We start from the raw sequence: 12436 nt of genomic DNA on the forward strand, positions 1-12436 counted from the left end.
TATAAATAAGAAATTGGGTTATGTAACATCACAAAAGCTTACATGTTTCAAGGAGGGTTTCCGTGGAGATGATAAACGAAAATATCAAGCTAAAAATCCACGAAAAAAGACTAGAACAGGATGCCAAGCTCATATTGTTATTACTCGCCAATTTGTTGGAAAGTACCATATTACTAAGGTTGAGTTAGAACATAACCATCCTCTCGTTCCACCGACAATGATTCACATATTGCCATCTCACAAAAATTTGAACGACGTACAAACTCATGAAATCGATTTGGCGGAGGATGCTGGATTATTTTCTAAAGGAACTTTTGATTTTATGAGTCTTCAAGCTGGTGGCAGAGCAAATTTGGGTTGTACTAAGTTAGATCATAAGAACTACCTTCGAACCAAAAGGCAACAAGCTATGGGACAATGAGAAGCAGGTAAATTACTTGTTCAAATTGCCTAATAATTTTTTATTTATTCTTTGGAATGTGATTTTCTCATATTAAAAATAGCACATACATAATTATTTTTGGTATTTTCTTCCAGGAGTACTATTAGAATATTTTGAGAAAAAAAGAGTTGAAGATCCATCTTTTTTTTTTTTTTTGCGGTATAGTTGGATGTTAATGATATGATCACGAACATATTTTGGGCAGATTCTATAATGATAATAGATTATGAGATTTTTGGAGATGTGCTTTCATTTGATACTACGTACCAGACAAATAAAGAGCATAAACCTTTGGCTAGTTTTGTTGGATTTAATAACCATAGAAAAATGATTGTTTTTGGAGGTGCACTGATGTATGATGAGACTTCAGAATCTTTTCAGTGATTGTTCGAAACATTTCTTAGAGAAATGTCTGGAAAAATACCAAAAACTATTTATACAGATCAAGATGTTGCTATGAGTAAAGCCATCTCATTCGTCATGCCTGAAGTTCATCATATGTTGTGTGTTTGGCACATGGAACAAAATACTGTAAAACACCTCAATCAAGTTTATAAAAGGTACGCTTCTTTCCGTGGTGATTTTAGAAAATGTATTTACGAGTATGAGGATGAAGGAGAATTTATAAATGATTGGACTACTATGCTTGATGAATATAATCTTCATGAAAATGAATGGTTGCAAGGAATATATGCTTTGAGAGAAAAATTAATTGCAGCATATAGAAAGCAAACCTTTTCGGGTGGCATGAATAGCCCACAATTAAGTGAGAGTTTGAATAGTGAATTAAAGGATTATTTGCAGTCTGATTATAATTTGGTACAGTTTTTTAAGCATTATGATAGAGCAATTGAGGACAAAAGATATAATGAGCTGCAAGATACATGTGATGCATCACAATAGTTGCCAGTATTAAAAGCAAAGGTGCCAATTTTGTTTCATGCTAGAGAGGTATATACACCAAATATTTTTTCGAAGTTTCAAGATGAATATATGAAGTCTTTAATAATCAAAGTGAATGGATGTGAGGAAAATAATTTTCCCATCATGTATAAGGTCAGCAAGTATGGGCACACTCGAGAGCATATTGTTAAGGTGACAGAGGCAGATCATATATCTTGTACTTGCATGAAGTTTGAGTCTATGGGTATACTTTGTTGTCATACAATAAGAATTCTTGATGTGATAAGAGGAGTGGATAAAATTTCAGATGAGTATATTTTGAAAAGATGGACAAAAACTGCAAAAGTAGTAAATATTAAAGAAATTGATGGGCAAGATATAGAGATCAAGGATTCAAAGCTAATCGTTGTGAATCGCTATAGAATCCTTTGTCCTATATTTGTTAGAATGATAGCTAAAGCTTCTGAAACTGATGAAGGCTATAAGCTAGCGGCAACATGTGTAAATGAGTTAAGTGCAAGATTGAAACAAATTATGGAGGTGACAGCTCCATCTCTCCATACTACTGGTTCAACGAGAGATTTACCAGAAGAAAATAATGACAGAAATCTCCTCTCACGAGCCAAAAGTTTAAAAAAAAAAATAACACAAAACGTCTGAAAAAGAGGATCAAAACTTCTCTTGAAGTGAACTCAAAGAGTAAGAAAGCTCGAGGAAAGAAGTCAGATTCTATTAATCAAGATGGATCTACAGTTAATGATAGAACTAAAATTGATAAGCAAAATTGTATCAACCAGGTATATCATATTTTATTTCAGTTCATAATTCGAATATTTCATATTGACCAACTATTATAATGTTACACAATTATGATATTTTTTATATTTATTCGTAGGATTCAACAAAAGATGAGAACTTTTTTTACAATTCTAATTTAAGTGTCTCTCAAAGTATGACTTGTGCCAACTTATCCCAGCATTCCGAGTTTTCACTTTCGAAGGCATCTTATAGCTTTACTCAAATGCTAACGGTAATATTAACATACTTTTTTTGGTAACTTTTTATCATATATATATATATATATAATTGACTTAGTTTATATTATTTGTGTAGGAACCTTCTAATTTTGATGCTCTTGCACATACACAAAATTCTTGTTCTCTTCCTCATGATCAGGTTTATATTAAAAGAAGCTTTTATATTTATTTTTAACACATATTATTTTATTGACGTATATAATTTATCATTATTTGGCAGGCGAGCTTTTTCGAGAGTCAAGGGGCACAAGAGTTTTGAGATAATAATTTACTATGATCTATGTTAATTTTATTTCTAGTTGATTTTTAGTATTTTATTTAAGATACTGGACATGTTATTTAAGTACTTCCATAGCTTCTTTGGACTTTAGAAGTAATTGGATGATTATTAAAGGTTGTTTATTGCATTTTAACAACTTCACTTAAATCTACTATTCAAATGCTTTTGTGTCAACATGAATGAAAGAGATAATTTTTTATTGTGTTATTTGTCAAGTCTCATTTAAGAAGAAAAAAATAAATAGAAAAGGCCAATTCCAAAAGTTAAGAAATCACTTGTAGCAGTTAAAATGGATTCGGGAACATCATTCTACTAGTTATGACATCATGGTGGGGCCTGCATGTTGTGTTGAGTGAGAGAAAAGTTCAAGTAAGGTGAAACTAGACTGACACTGTTAGCAGTAAACTTTTTATTATTTTATTTATATGAAATTGCATTACTATTTTTAGTTGTTTAGTGACCGATTTAATCTCAGCCTTAATTAATTGGGTAGACATATGGCACAAATCAGTAAGTGTATTGAGCAATAATGGACAAATTATCAATGGAGGGGATCTCCATCCAAGTTATAGAGCTTGTGAGAGTATGATCGAGTGAAAGGTTGCAAGATTCTCGGGAACCGTTGAGACTCGTGAAGCAATGGCCGTTATGATAGAACTAATTATTTGATGTAAATCACTTGGTACAAGTAAGTATTTACCCAGTAAAACCCAGATTTTACCATTTCTTAAGTGTCTCAGAAACTAAAGATAGGTTTCTTAATGGTAGTTTTTTTTTCAATATCTAGCTTGCAAGCCATGAATATATAGTATCAATTTGTCCTTTGGTCTCTTATTGCTTCCTCATCTTTGGCCCAATATGTTTGACCAAAAAGTGTTGAGCCTTTTGTAAATTAATTAAATATGAAGATTTTAGGTAAATCTTAGCCAATGATAATTTACACTAGATCTGAAATAGAAGATATGAGTAAGCGAATAAAACCAGTATAAAATTTAACTATAACATCGATTAGATCCCATTATATTAGAAGAAGATGATGATTTTCATAACATTGAATGATCATGAAAAATACATAGATGAAGAGGGTCACCGATCTTTAACGAGGTAGAATCCCATACATTTGTTATGGTGAGACTAACGATATGAATTGAGGATATGAGCTTCCTTGCTTCTTCCTTCTTCGGGGAGAGAGAGAGAGAGAGAGAGAAAGAGAGATGAAGATCCCTCCTCCTCTCAGAGAGCATGTCTGTGTATGGATCTGTTTTCTGCCCCCCTTTCTTCTCCTTCTCACTTAGTTTATATACTAGGTCTTCTCCTTTAACCAATGGTCATAAACCATAGTACTTAAGTCGTTTGACTATATTACGGGTTGACCCCTTGAAATGCTGTAACATCCAATTCGCCTCCTAAGCGTTCTGAAGACATGACCTCGGCGATGGCCGAGGTGCGTGTCGTTATAGCGTTGTATGGATATGGCTGCCTCAAGTAACTTTTCGCCTTCCCTTTTCACGTCGATTCTCGTCTGGTCAGATTTTGACCTATATAGTTAGTCCATCCGCCCGTTGGGGTCGCCTTTTGGCGAGCTTGATGGGAGGACTCTATCGATTCAAAAATTGTGAGAAATCAAAACACTTTGAGCGAGAGACAAGCACCTCATGGCGAGGTATCGAAGTGACGTTTCAAGAGCTACATTAGACCGTCACATCAGTTCAGAATGTCATTAATACTCCTCATGCGTCATTATGGCGCACGTTTTCTATGCATTGCGTCGTTTTCCGTGCCCTTTCCATTTTCTAAATGGCGGCGTTTGGTTTTCCCGCTCAAGGCATTTTATATCCCTATAAATAGAGAGAGGATCTTTCATTTGAATGTTATGCTTCTTAATCGCTCAAGAGAGATTTTTGTAACTTTTCTTCTTCTCCTTCAGTTTCTCATACTTCTGTCTATTAGGATTTGTTGTGACCACTACCTTTTTCCCTTATCATTCTCGTTTCTTTCAATTAAAGAAAATATAGTAAGTGGAGATTCTAATTCTGATAAAGTCATTGGTGCTCCGGTGCCGAAAAATGTACCCATAATCGAAGAGGGAGTGGGTCCGGCAGAAGACGAGAGTTTTCTAATGGTAGATAAGGTGGTTCCCTGTCCAGGGAAGGCGAGGACTGATTTCAACAGCCCTGCTGGGGATGAGCCGAAACCTGTTTTCTCGATGATGGATGTTGCGGGGCTTATGGCATTCAAAGCCAAATAGGGGATTCTCGATCACATTGAGCTAGTTTCGGTGGGTCGGGACATAGTTCATATACACCGTCGGGGCTACTGCGCGTCCTACGCATATCCATTCGTCATTGGATACATGTTTCCCCTACCTTCGTTGGCGATGGACTTCTGCCGCTTCTACGAGGTGTGACCGGCCCAACTCTTTACGTGCGTATATAAGCTCTTCCTTATGCTTAGCAAGTACGCGGAGTTAGCCGATCGAGGAATTTCTCTACAACACATGTTTTACCTCTTCGCCCCCCCCCCCCATTTTCATAGGGGCACGATGATTCACATGCGTCACCGAGGAACCAAGGGTTTGGCGGTGAAGATGGATGATAAGACCAACCGCCGCTTCTGGGAAAATTACTTCTATGTCCGCACGGAGCACGTGGTGTCTAACCCCGCTGGGTTCCCTGAGGTGTGGAATTTTGCCTGTAGGTCTCCCTTTCATTATATTACTTTTTTTTAACACGGTTGTTGGTCATCTCTTTATTGACCGTAGTGTTTTCTGTTTTCGCAGTCGAGAGGTGCCTCATTCGCAAGTTGCCAACATTCGGGAATGGGTGAGTGCGATTCTACCCCACACGATGGGGATCCTCGAATGGGTGCCTTTTCATTTGAGGTTCGGGCGCAAACCTTCCACTGGTAAGTCGGCTTGTTTCATCCTTAGTTGTTTTATTCTTTTCTCCGTCCTATTTCTTTATCTTATCTTTGTTTGATCCAATTTCTAGTTGGCAGGTCGGAGAGGAGTGAGAAGGTCGAGGGCTCCCGCCCTTGATTTCCGTCAACCGGCTTCCTCTGCCCGGCCTGTACCAAGAGCAACTGCAAATGAGGGTGACTAGAGTTTGGTTGCTCGGCGGACCACGTCTGCGGCCGAAGAGGTTGCTCCTCGGTCAGAGACTCCAGTCCCTGCAGTCCGTTCAACGGGAAAACTTTCTCGTGGCGGTGGAGGAGAGGCCCCGTCGAATAGGCGAAGGATAGTGTTAGAAAGGGCATCTTTAGCTGAAACGCCCTCGAGGGGCGACCTCATTTTAGCGGTGCCTGAAACCGGCGGTGGTGCCAGCCTGGTTGTGGAGGCGATGCCCGTTGCGGGTGTGGAAGAGGCTACTGCGATAGAGGGATGGAGTTCTGAAGCTGTCGCTACTGTTTCGAGTGGTCCATCGACGTCTTGACCAGGTCGTACCCCATTTTTGGCTAGTGAGAGATTGAAAGGCCTAGTGGTGGAGGACTATGAATCCGATTCTGTTGCTCTTGAGGACATAAGAATGTTCGAGGAGGGCTTTACCTGGGTCGATGTGAGGGCGGAAGGCCCTTCCCGCATACTCGAAATCCCGTCGGATTTTAACCTATTGGAGGACACGGCTTGGTGTCTCAGTTCGACCTTCTGTGCTCCGCCGCTGAAAGCAGATCTCTTCGGGAGATCAATGATTCTGGTTTGTCATGCGGTGTGGCTGGGATGGCCCTAAGGGTGAGTTTTCTTTTGTTGTTTTCTTTGTTTTGTGCCCTTTGCTTTACTGATTCCTTTTTTTTAGACTTACATGCTGGAGATCGAGAGTACTCGTAGGGCTGAGACGCGGGCCGAAGTTTTTCTGAAAATGGCCGAGAAGTATCGGCGGTATCACAACATGTGCCATGAGATGCACGAACAACTTAGGGCGGGCACTAGTACCCAATCCGCCAGGGAGGAGTTGGAGAAAAGGGATGAAGATCTGATGTGGTCTATCCACAGATGCAGCGACCTCGAGGAGCTTCTTAATGCCAAGACGAGGAGCTCGAGGTGGGCAAAGGGGTTGCATCGGAATGTGAGGACATTCAGGCGAATGTGATGTCTTTGCGAGCCGAGCTTGAGCAAAATGCCACTAGAGTCGCCAACCTAAGTACAGAGTGGACGGAGAAGGTAGCTGAGCTAGAAACTAAGGTGGCCAAATTGGAGAGAGCCGAGGGAGCTCAAAAAGTGGTTTTGGCGAGGGCGGCGACACTGGAAGACACTATCCGCGTCCTCAGGTCTGAATGGTAAGCTGAGAAGGAGACGACTATACTGAGGGACGCACGAATCGAGGAGTGGATCGGTGAACTTGACCGGGATGCTTCGAGCCTGGAAGACCGAGTTGCATCTCTCGAGGCTGAGAAGGTGCAGTTGTTGGCTCAAGCCCCCCCTTAAGAATCTGCCTCTGCTGCTATCCCCCGCCGTTTGTACGAGCTATGGGTCCATGTTAAGGCCCAACGAGATATATACAAGGGTTTGTAGGAGGTAGGGAGTGTTCCTGAGGCCGCTTTTGAAGATGCTCGGGTGAAGGCACGCGAGGCTCATCTTGCATGCGGTTATGACCCTACGACACCAGAGGCCAGTAAGGGTGTTGAGATTGAAGATGAGCTTCCTTCTGATGATGACGATGCTGGAGAGAACAATGGTGGAGATGATGTTGGGTGAAGTTTTTTGCACCTTTTGTAATTAGTTTTCTTTTGTTCTTTGCCTGTTTTTATTTTTATTTTTCTTGGGGGCCCACTTTTGGCCTTTTGTAAGGAGCAGTTGTTGCATATGTACATCGTCTGAATAAGAGAGTTGTTTTGCCTTTAGTTGCATATCTTTTGACTTTCCTTTTTTCTCTTTTTTTTTTTTGAAAAAGATCTTCAAATTTCCCCGTGATGAGTCCTTGATTTTTAATTAGGAATTCGAATGAGGTCGAACTGAGTTTGCTTGATTCGAGCGAGGTCGGATCTTATCTTGTTGGTTCGAATGAAGTCACTTTTGATTTGCAAGTTCGAGCGAGTTTGAATTCAGACTTGCCAACTTGGGTGAAGTCAGTTTTGACTAATATATTCGAGCGAGGTCTAATTCAGACTCGCCAACTTAGGCGGAGTCAGTTTTGACTTGTTGATTCGAGCGAGATCGAATTTAGACTTCCACTTGGCGATGGCCAGGGGCCGTAGGGGTGCGAATTCGAGCGAGGTTGAATTGCGACCCGTGATGAATATGAACGAGGTCAAATTTTACTTTCACTTGGCAACGGCCAGGGTCCGTAAGGGTGTAAATTCGAGTGAGGTCGAATTGTGACCCGTGATGAATTTGAATGAGGTCGAATTTTACTTTCATTCGGCGACGGTCAGGGACCGTAAGGTTATAAATTTGAGCGAGGTCGAATTGTGACCCATGACGAATTCGAACGAGGTCAAATTTTACTTTCACTTAGCGACGGTCGGGGGCCGTAAGGGTATAAATTCGAGCGAGGTCGAATTATGACCCATGATGAATTCGAACGAGGTCAAATTTTACTTTCACTCGGCGACGACCGGGGACCGTAAGAGATTAAATTCGAGCAAGGTCTAATTGTGACCCATGATGAATTCGAAAGAGGTCGAATTGTGATCATTAATGAATTCAAACGAGGTCGAATTTTACTTTCACTCGACGACGGCTGGGGGCCGTAAAGGTGTAAATTCGAGCGAGGTTAACTTGTGACCCATGATGAATTCGAACGAGTTCAAATTTTACTTTCATTCGGTGATGGTCGGGGGCTGTAAGGTGTAAATTCGAGCAAGGTCGAATTGTGACCCATGACAAATTCGAACGAGGTCGAATTTTACTTTCACTCGGTGACGGTTGGGGGTCGTAAGGGTATAAATTCGAGCGAGGTCGAACTGTGACCCATGATGAATTCGAACAAGGTCAAATTTTAGGTTCACTCGGCGACGGCCGGAGACCGTAAGGGTGTAAATTCGAGCAATGTCGAATTTGACCCGTGATGAATTCGAACGAGGTCGAATTTTACTTTTACTTGGCGATGTGCTGGTTCGGTGGAGTGGTAAGGATGTCGCACGCGGCCTTGCATTTATTGGAGAATATTACTCGTTGTTGTATCATTTGTGTAAGTGTCAGGATGAGTCCCAGTTTATTTATTCTTGCTTTCATTGGAGAATATTATGCATTGTTGCATAGTTTGTGCATACGTCAGTGGAGTCCTAGTTTATCTAGTCCCTTCATTGCTCGGCCTGGAGAGGCCATTGATGTGACGGGCAATGAACTTATTGCTTGGGCTACTGGGCACCCTGGGACCATTAATTCAAATGAAGTTCGGACGTGATTCGTAATATTTAATCGGCTGAATTGGCATAGGATTGTCATGGAGAGCATACGTGCTAGCTTTTCGAGTTCATGTTCTGCCTGTGTTGGAGAGACTGTATGTTCCATGGGCTCACTGCTCAGTCCCAAGTTATGGAGATTGTTTCTTAATAATGTCGGCCTATTCTCAGTTGTTTCTGTTATTTGTAATATGATACGACGTGGAGGGTTTTGCTTGACCGTCACTTGCGAGATGATATGGTGAGGAACGTTTTCCTGGTGTGTTCGGTGGCATTTGTTCCTTGTTCGCGCACCTATGAGAATGCTCGTGTTCCTATCCCAATCCAAAAAAGAAAATTAACAAATTAAACCCAAACGAAATTGCTTGTTAGCTTGACCTGTTAAGTCGACAGGGGGAGAAGGGCGCTGTAGGACGATTCTTTTTATCCCGTACTCGAATCGTAGTTTCAGATTTGGCAGCCTCGTGTTTGGCTTTGCCGTTAGTTGTGTCTAGGATTCTTATGGGATGAACTTACTTTGCCTGTTAGGATCTCGAGCTCGAGTCCCGGTATGATCCCGTCCGATGTGTGCAAAGATAAGGGCAACATGTTATACTCCATATATAAATTACACTATTTGTATACGGGTACAAAAATAAGGCAGGATAAGCCGGTTATTTCAAAGAATCACATAGTAGGCTATCGTCCCTTCCTAAGAGGTGAAAGTATAGATCGACATATAACGTTAATATAGCAAATAGGGTTTTAGACGAGCTAAGTACATAGTGGTCGTAGTCCCGCTTTGAGTACCCATACGACGTGCCAAACCCATCGCTACAGGCGAGACGTGGATTTCGTATAGATATCAGACATAATTTCGATTTCATGCAAAGATCTGACCCTAATTAGTTTGGTTACTTCAAAAGCTTGCCTACAACTTTCTCAAGTTGGTGTTTATACTGAGAGGGTAAGGCTACGACAACCGGGAAGTGAAAATCTGGCTGGCTTTAGATCTAGAGGGAACTAAGATTTTGGCTAGAAAATCCCCACAGACGGCGCCAAGTTGTTTGACAAAAAGTGTTGAGCCTTTTGTTAAACTAATTAAATATGAAGATTTTAGGTAAATCCTAGCCAAAGATAATTTACCATAGATCTGAGATAGAAGATATGAGTAAGCGAACAAAGCCAGTATAAGATTTAACTATAACATCGATTAGTTCCCATTATATAAGAAGAAGATAATTTTTATAATATTGAACAACCATGAAAAATACATAGATGAAGAGGGTCACCGATCTTTAACGAGGTAGAACCCCATACATTTGTTATGGTGAGACTAACGATATGAATTGAGGATATGAGCTTCCTTGCTTCTTCCTCCTTCGGGGAGAGAGAGAGAGAGAGAGATCACTACTAGAAATCCGGTAAAAAGCGACCACAAAAAGCGACCAAAGTCGGTCGCTTATAGGCATAAAAGCGACCAAAAAGCGACCAAACATGCTTGGTCGCAATATTGCTGGTCCCTTTATTTTAGGGACCAAAGTTGGTCGCTAATTAGCGACCAACTTTGGTCTCTAAGGTAAAAGGACCACATATTCTGATTTTGACTTTAGTGACCAACTTTGGTTGCTATATTAATTTAATAATATAAATTTGGCGACCAAAGTTGGTCTCTACATATGAAATACGTTGTTTTTAATTTATCATTAATCATTAGAAAGCGACCAACTTTGGTCTCTAATCCAAATATTATATTTTAAAATCTGGACAATAGAGACCAAAGTTGGTCGCTAAATTCAAGAATTTAATTTTTTTTAAAGATAAGCGACCAACATTGGTCGCTATATTTCCAGAAATTGTATTTTTTTTAATAGAAATCTGGGCAGGTAGCGACCAAGGTTGGTCGCTATTGCCCAGAAAATTATTTTTTTATAGTGAAATGCGACCAAATAGAGACCAAAGTTGGTCGCTTTTCTTGGTATATTTTTGGCAGAAACTGCCTGTTTTGGCAGCTACACCACCTGCCAGCTTACCAAACATCCTAAACAGGCATTTTATGCCAGCAACAACAACAACAACAATTAAAAGCAACAATCAATAGAACTAACACATTAAGCTAACAAAACTAAGTTAACGCTTATTACAAGCCCATTCGAACTAAAAAGAACTAACACAATAGAACTAAATTTTTTTGTCTAGTTCAAAGTATATAAAGTACTCAAGGAGTGTTCTTTCAGCATCCTCGTCCGAAAGTTGGATTGCCTCGCCCGATTCATTAGGTGGTTGACTGCGTATGAATTCCCCCACGTCAGCTGCATGTGAAGCGAACCTATATGAAAAATTATATATATTGAATTAGTATTTCAAAATTTATATAAAAGTAAATCAAAATACTTAATGAAAAGTAAAAAACTTACATGTATATAGTCGAGGCTCGACCCTCCTTTCTGAATCAGTCTCTTTCTTCTTCTTTACAATACGAGTTTCATTGAATAGCTCATCTTGCTTCATTGGCATCATAAAGCTGTCTGGTGGCTTTGGTGATTATCCTCGTGGTACTATTACTCGGGATGAACTTGGATACAGAGAATAACTTGGATACAGTACCTGACAGGGTGTGTCTTTGATCAATTGTTGATCTCTATAGCTACAATGATAATGAGAAGGCAACGACATGTGTTTCAAAATAGTGATGGTATAGGTAGGATTTAACATTTCCTAAGTAGATAAAAGAGGTTATAGAGGAATTCTCTACTTCACTTTCCAAGAGGAAAAGAAGTTTGATTGATAGTGACAACGTTGATGAAGACGGAATACTTTCCGTTGGTCATGGCAGTTCCCATAAAGCGGGGATCATAAGACTCTATGATGACAAAGATTATAGGAAGTTTTGTTCTAAACTTTCTTCCAAGTCTGATCCGTACAAGCTTAATATGATATTGGTGATATTTCTTCGGATTCAGACAATGATTTGACCGACAAAAGTATAGAAATGCTCTTAAAAAGAATTAAAGGTAAAATGTTTTTCTTGGTAGAGAAGGATGCTGAAAAGATTTTACCTTTAATTCTTTTTAAGAGCATTTCCATACTTTTGTCGGTCAAATCATTGTCTGAATCCGAAGAAATATCACAAATATCACATTAAGCTTGTACGGATCAGACTTGAAAGAAAATTTAGAACAAAACTTCCTATAATCTCTGTCATCATAGAGTCTTATGATCCCCATTCTATGGGAACTGCCATGACCAACGGAACACATTCCGTCTTCATCAACCTTGTCACTCTCAATTAAACTTCTTTTCCTCATGGAAAATGAAGTACAAAATTACTCTATAAGCTCTTCTTTTATCTACTTAGAAAATACTAAATTTCTACCTACACCATCACTATTTGAAACACATGCCATTGCCTTCTCATCATCATTGTCGCTAATGAGAAGAACAATTAAAGGCACA

The 12436-nt window shown here is 39.9% G+C and overlaps 1 protein-coding gene across 1 annotated transcript; it reads left to right on the top strand.

Moving 5' to 3' along the window:
* The first annotated feature begins 850 nt into the window (after positions 1–850).
* LOC138877810 (protein FAR1-RELATED SEQUENCE 5-like) lies at positions 851–1345 on the top strand. The gene has a single exon (XM_070157451.1). It carries the CDS (start codon positions 851–853, stop codon positions 1343–1345), a length of 495 nt encoding a protein of 164 aa, XP_070013552.1.
* Positions 1346–12436: the final 11091 nt, after the last annotated feature.

The sequence above is a fragment of the Nicotiana sylvestris genome, chromosome 9, assembly GCF_000393655.2.
Source record: "Nicotiana sylvestris chromosome 9, ASM39365v2, whole genome shotgun sequence".
NCBI lineage: Eukaryota > Viridiplantae > Streptophyta > Magnoliopsida > Solanales > Solanaceae > Nicotiana > Nicotiana sylvestris.

Bases quoted from the DNA above. Each gene is read 5' to 3' on its own strand.
- LOC138877810 (XM_070157451.1), top strand. From the start codon at position 851: ATGTCTGGAAAAATACCAAAAACTATTTATACAGATCAAGATGTTGCT.